Source organism: Choristoneura fumiferana, unplaced genomic scaffold (assembly GCF_025370935.1).
Source record: "Choristoneura fumiferana unplaced genomic scaffold, NRCan_CFum_1 Sck3bRy_185;HRSCAF=375_pilon, whole genome shotgun sequence".
Classification (NCBI taxonomy): Eukaryota; Metazoa; Arthropoda; class Insecta; order Lepidoptera; family Tortricidae; genus Choristoneura; species Choristoneura fumiferana.
In genome coordinates this window covers 1-6489 of record NW_027412867.1, presented here as the reverse complement: position 1 = coordinate 6489, position 6489 = coordinate 1, and the positions used below count along the sequence as shown (strand labels likewise).

General features: G+C 40.0%; 2 protein-coding genes across 2 annotated transcripts; both read right to left on the bottom strand.

Annotated features, from left to right (window-relative positions):
* Positions 1 to 213: 213 nt before the first annotated feature.
* Positions 214 to 1574, bottom strand: LOC141445056 (uncharacterized). The gene has a single exon (XM_074110831.1). It carries the CDS (start codon positions 1049 to 1051, stop codon positions 218 to 220), a length of 834 nt encoding a protein of 277 aa, XP_073966932.1. The 5' UTR covers positions 1052 to 1574; the 3' UTR covers positions 214 to 217.
* A 202-nt stretch (positions 1575 to 1776) lies between these two features.
* LOC141445057 (ubiquitin carboxyl-terminal hydrolase 34-like) lies at positions 1777 to 5834 on the bottom strand. Its single transcript, XM_074110832.1, has 6 exons — positions 5673 to 5834; positions 4975 to 5068; positions 4551 to 4728; positions 3548 to 3688; positions 2432 to 2583; positions 1777 to 1936 (listed from the first exon to the last, which is right to left on the bottom strand). Exons 1-6 carry the CDS (start codon positions 5794 to 5796, stop codon positions 1777 to 1779), a joined length of 849 nt encoding a protein of 282 aa, XP_073966933.1. The 5' UTR covers positions 5797 to 5834.
* Positions 5835 to 6489: the final 655 nt, after the last annotated feature.

Genomic DNA, 6489 nt, shown 5'->3' with positions numbered 1-6489 from the left:
AAGCCTAGGTTGAGTTTAAGCTGCGTGGATCCGTATGTATAAATGGGGGATCCGTTTGCGGCGTAAAGTTGGTAAGTGCTTTTAGGCCGGCGTTCTTGAAGGGCAGTGCGAGGAAATACGCAAAGATCGCTGCCAGTATCTACTAGGAATTGTATCTTGCTGCCGAAATCCGTAACAAACAGGCGACCGGGTGTATATAGACAGTCGTTCGTCGCCATTACTGACTGTCTTGAGAGTTTTCCTGTTTGAAGTTGCAGGGTTTTATGCATTTTGTAGCTTTTTTTCCAAACTTGAAGTGAAACCAGCAGGTTGGGTATCTTCTATAATTGGACTCTGATCTTCTAGAGTTGTTGCCGTGGTTGCCGCTATATTTTGAGCGCGAACTGCGGCCACGTGTTGAGAGTGCTTCGACCTGCTGGGTTAGAGCTTCAATTTGCTTGGACATCGCTTCCAGGGCAGTTGTGGGTGCTTGAGCTGCAGCTACTTGCGGTGTTGCTGGTACTATGTCGAACACCCTATCTGCCAAGTCTGCTAAATCTTGTAAGCTCAAATTAGGTTGTGAAGCGATCACCGTTTGAATATTGCTCGGCAGACGGCTTGTCCACATTGCGAGGATGAATTCTTCTGGTACTTTTGGCCCTGCCAGGTGCTGCAAGTGTCTTAAAAATTGTCCTGGACGTCGATCGCCTATTTCTTCGGTTAGCATTAATTGTTTAACTTCTTTTTCCCTCGTTACAGATAAGCGCTTTATTAGCTCGCTTTTGATTTTCTCGTATTTGCCCTTCGCCGGTGGGGAAATGATAATGTCTTTTACTTCAGCTGCGTATCGATGCTCTAAATTTGATTGGACATAATAGTATTTGGTGTCGTCGTCCTTGATTCCAGCGAGGGCAAAGTTGCCTTCTAGTTGCGCAAACCACACAGCAGGTTCTTCGGGCCAAAACGGGGGCGGGCGCACGGCGACACGACAAATGTCGTGAGGTGTAAATGTCTCATTTGATCTCCCTGCACTGTTTTCGTCGCTCTTCTTGGGATTGTCTGCGTCAGACATTATTAATCGGTTTGCTGTTGGTGTTCTTCGGGGTCACCAGTATAGGTACGTACGTGATATGCCCTGTTCCTGAGGCGGTAGGTAATTATTGCCGGGTGGAGTGATTGACACACTACGATTTTGTACACTATAGTTTATTTATTGCAGAAGGATTACAAGCACAGCACAAGCACAGGTAACAGTCTGATAGTTGAGAGGATGAAGTAGGAAGCAGAAATACAATAAGCAAAAGAGATCGCGGGCGGTAGCTATCGAGCGAGCGCGGCAAGCGGGTAGCGTGCATACAGCAAGCGGGTTAGCAGGCGACTGAGGAGGCGCCGGCGGGTGCGCAGGGTATGCCGCGCGGAACGGCGCAAGCCGTTTCTACTACACGATTCTCGCGGCGACTGCCTTACGACGACTCGACGACATCATCATCATCGTCGTGAGTATTGATTGTTATATTTTACATTTTCGTTAACTTATATCCTAATGTAGTCTTTTCTGTTTTTCAGGTGGTGCAGCGTATTGTCGAACATGCATGCCACAATGTTATTTTCTCCAAAACACTAGTGACTAGTGGCCTAACTTTAGTGTTTAAAAGATAATCAAGAAGTAAGATAATTGTAACCACGCGCAGTATAACAGTATAAAAGTTCTTCATTTGACATTATTTAAAGTCCGTTACCAGTTTTTTTATATTTTTTTTCACACATGTTTAGCAAAAGAAGGTTAACAAACTGAGTTCATTGAATAAACATAATAAATAGTTGTAGTACCTTTTCTTTAGCATGAATGAAGGTTTCAATGAAGAATGACGTGGACAGCCTTGCAGCCACTTCAGTCACTTCTGGCCTCAAAGTCAGCAACGACTGCGGCACTGAACTGCACATTTGACCCATGAAACTGCAACAAAATACATTCATAGAAACATGGCATGTGTGTTAAAATACGTTTAACAGAATAAATAGTTTCCTTAGAGTACATTTTTCTATCTTCGGTTTTGAGAAGTACTTTTCTTTTATGTGGCAAAATTTCCAACCTCTGGTGTTTTTTGTGCCATGCTTTGCTATTTTGTGCTATGTTATGATATCTTTTTTTTTATGTCACTTAATCAGTTAACGGAATTGTTTTTAATTTGTCATGGGCTGCCAATATGTTCCAAACTATGGAACATAATATCATATGTTTGCTTATGGTATTTTTATATTATTTTTCTGTCATTGGAAACATGAAAATTGATGACATGAATTCTAAAATCTAGTAACGTTCAATAACCGTGCTTTTAAATATTACTAATTTTTTAAAGTTCTGTATATTTGAAGTGCCCATAGTCCATAACCGAAGTATCAATCAGAACATTTAAAAGTTGTATATTTCTGTATTTATACGAGTACTCACGTGAAATAGGCGTGCTGGAAGATGTTCTTGTCGTGCAGGAAATGCATGTTGTCCTGCCAGATCCAGTGCAGCAGGTCGGGCGGCAGCGCGGGCGGCGCGTGCGCGCTGCGCCGCTCCAGCGCCGCCGACGGCGACTCGCCCGCGCGGGACGACTGCGCGCAACACTCGATAAAGCCCGCCACATAACACAGGGTTCATATCGGCTCGCATACTTATTCAAAGTCCAAATGTAATGTTTGTCAGAATGATCGATTGGCATAACACTTTTTTTACTGAATCCAATAATTGTTCAGAATTGTTATAAAACAAACCTAACCTAACCCAAAGTTTTGTGGATCATCATTTAAAAAATTCAGAAAAATTAAGGTTTCATTGGGACAAAAAAATGTGTAGCGAAAAGTATGTGAACTAGTTGCGCTCCCAACACACAAAATAATATCTATTTGTATTCAATTATCAAATGCATATAATGAATGACATTTGAAAATGCAAAATCAATGAAAAAGGTATCTTAAAATATTCAATTCTTTCCAAAAATAAAATAAAAACTATAGGTTTTTTTTATTTTTTGATGCATCCCAATTATGTACGCCAAACACAAAACGTATAAAAAAACATACCCTGGCAGCAAGTGTGCTTAAAAAGTAACCGAAGAAATTGTGATTCAATAGGATAAAATTCCACTAGATCAGGGTTACTCAAAGTGGGGTACGCGAACCCCTACGGGTTCGCTATTCAACGGTAGGTTTTTTATTTCAACTCCAAATTGTTACTTATTTGTTTGTTATTTGTTGTTTGTTTGTTTCAGTTTGTATTTTCGTTGGCAAGATGATTCTTACCTATATTTGTTACCTTTTATTGAAATAAATAATATACATTATATTATGATGATGATTGAAATAAAAATAACCTTAGTTTCTCCAACAGTCAATTTTATTACTTTCTTTGGGGGGAGGTAGGGGTTCGCTATCGTCTAGAAACTTTAACAGGGGTACGTGGAGCCATAAGTTTGAGAACCCTGCACTAGATCATTATTGATGAAAACACAAAAAAAGAATACACCTAGTAAGTGTTTACACAACAAAAAACACACTTGTACTCTAACTAAATCCATACCTGAGCCTCCCCCTGCGCGCCGGCGTCCGAGCCCCGCTGCGCACGCGGCGGACTCAGCTCATAGAACAGCATGTAAGCGCTGTTCGTCTTCTCGAACGAGAAATCCATGAACTTGTCCGTCACAGAGTCGTATGTTTTGCTCTGAAATTGGTATGTAGATTAGATTCGGCTTTAGGCATTAGTCCACCGCCAGCCGGCGAGTAGCGAGAAGTGAGTGATCTTTAGTTTGAAAAATTTGTCACTTGGCGACAAAAGCGATACATTTTTCATACTAAAAACACTCTGTACTCGCTACTCGCCGGCCGTAGGACTAGTGCCTTAGGGTAGAGAATGTAGCGTGAAATATGTGATTTGATTGTCTAAAACCAGGTTTTAATGTAGAGATTCTTTGGCAATATTTGCCGAACAATACTTTAGGTCTGCGTGTAGGTATTCTATCAATAGGTTATTTGACACTATTAGCCGATTTTCAGAATTTTATTTTGTCGTCTGTGGCAGACCATGGCGTTCAAAAGGTCCAGGAAAACCAATATAATTACTAATTAAGTGTAAAATTTAATTTTCACACCTCTCCTTCAGAAAAGTAACTTTTCCTCCCTGTCGAGAGGGAGCAAAGTGCAACTATTCTGTTCAAGGCTTTTAGTGTTTTATTGCAAATGTCAATTTGTGAAGTTGATAATTGTAAAGCCACGCTATTTTCTATGCTGGTTGTTCTTTAATGATATTTAGATATATTTTTTTTCAAGTTTCTTAATGCTCGGTGTAAAAGTTGTATGAGCCACACGGGAGCAAAATTATTTTCATCTTGGGCGTTAACACTTGAATCCCTCATTACGCTTTAGGTTCTCTTTAGAATCCCTCGCTACGCTCAGGATTCTATTGTAGAATCCTTCGCTACATTCTGGATTCAATGTACGCCCTCGCCGTAAATACACCATTTTGCTCCCTTGTGACACAAATAACTATTTCTAGCAGCTTTGAAGTAAACGAAGATGTGTGTTACCGTCATCTCGCCGCCAAAACACTCGGCCGCGATGTGCGCGGGGTCGAACGGCTTCACTTCGGCGTCGTTGAACAAGAGCCAGCGGTCGTGGTGCGAGTGCTGGCGGTCGCGGATGAACGAGTAGTAGTGCCCGCCGTCCGCGGTGCCCGTGTGTACCGTCACGCCTATTAACTCGTATCTAGACACAAGTCATTCAATACTTATTATTATTATTTTCAATTACAAGTTGCATAGATAAGATATAAAAAAACATTTGTCAACCATTTTCATAACTTATCCTTCACCGTTTTGTTAAATCGACCAAATTCGATGGAATGAAAACGAATAAAAAGCAACTCCCTGCCTTCTTTAATAATTTCGTCAGTATTATCTTTAACTGTCAGTAATTCAATATCATAACATATATTGCATAACAATAACTTACTCATAATGTTCTTCTGATTCGGGTGTATCTTCGGGTTCTGTGCTCGGACTACTATCGCCTTCCTTTTTTGACTCTGCTGTTTTATTTTTCTCTTCTGTTAAAAAATACACATTATTATTCGAGTCTTCAATATAAACACAATATTTAAACCTCGCTCGTCGTTATGTGTCTACGTTGAGCTATTAGTTCGCGCCACAAACAAATTCAACTCCTTCGCGCAAATATTTCGGCGAATACACCAAATGAAGTGCAACCATAACGAGGTAATTCCATCATTGATTCAGTCGATACTTTGAGGAGATTGATATGCAGCGTCCTGTTATACATCCTCCTACTCCAATGGTGCGTTTTATTTCATTAGAGGTTAAATTACATCGATAATACTGCAATGCCGCGTAAACAACAACATCTAATTTCGCATAACCAACAAAACTAGCGAAACGAGATTTCTCGACTAGTATATAAACAAAGATATTTATTCAAATTCAAACATTTATTCTGTGAATAGGCAACAATGGGCTCTTTTACACGTCATTTTTTTTTAAACTACCAGCGCTTTCGGAAAGACCATCATTGCCAACAAAAATGCGCCGCAAGAAACTTTGGCGCTCCCCTTACAAAATGCCTCTAGTGATATACGCAGCATTAGCTATACGGCATTGCAGTATGATCGGCGAATAGTCAAATTAAAATGTAACCTTGGTACTGAGCCGGCATGAGATGTTTCTCGACGTATCCGGACATGTCGAGCCGCATGGGGAAGGAGAAATGCGTATTCACTTTCTCTTTGAGCATCGTTAGCATGTTGAACGTGTACCGCATCGTGTTGAAGCACAGTATACGAGGGAGTTTCTTAAAACACGCCCTGGAATTAATTATTTGATTACATTATGAATACCTACTGACATTATCATTTCAAAGTCCAAAAACAGATTTTTCACTTCTCATGCTCGTAAAGTTCATGTTTATGCTGGATCTAGGCGACATAAAATGACTTTTTATGCACTAATGCATAAAGTAATCTTCGTCTAAGACGAAGGTAATCAGGTGTCAACAGCCACAACCAAAAAAGTTTCTACATTTTTTTTAAATATTTCTAATTTATTTAAACCAAAATTCAATCAAATAAATCAATAAAACTAAAAATTATTATATAATAATGCATGAAAAACAAAAGTACATTGAAAATGAACAATTGTTTCCACTGTTGCTATTTCATTTCCTCGCAATCTAAGTGAAAAGCAGAGTGCAAACTCGAGCATTAACCCATTTTCCCCTCGACGTGTCTATCCACCCTCGCCGAGCCGGCTCGGGTGGCTATATAAACTTCTTGGGTAAAATGGCTCGTTTTATGCTCTTGTTGTACATCTACTATTGGTAAAACTTAGGTGAGGACCATCTTTATTGAACATCACATCATCGTATACAAATCAGTCCGTCGGTTTGTGAGCTACGTTGCATCGGACAGATACAGGTACACGAAATACTTGTCATTTTTTACTCCCGACAAAAAGA

Coding starts and splice junctions, on each gene's coding strand:
- LOC141445057 (XM_074110832.1), bottom strand. CDS start 5,796: ATGCGGTACACGTTCAACATGCTAACGATGCTCAAAGAGAAAGTGAAT. Junction 5,069..5,672: donor CATGCCGGCTCAGTACCAAG/GTTACATTTTAA, acceptor ATTTTTTAACAG/AAGAGAAAAATAAAACAGCA. Junction 1,937..2,431: donor TTCCAGCACGCCTATTTCAC/GTGAGTACTCGT, acceptor ATTTTGTTGCAG/TTTCATGGGTCAAATGTGCA.
- LOC141445056 (XM_074110831.1), bottom strand. CDS start 1,051: ATGTCTGACGCAGACAATCCCAAGAAGAGCGACGAAAACAGTGCAGGG.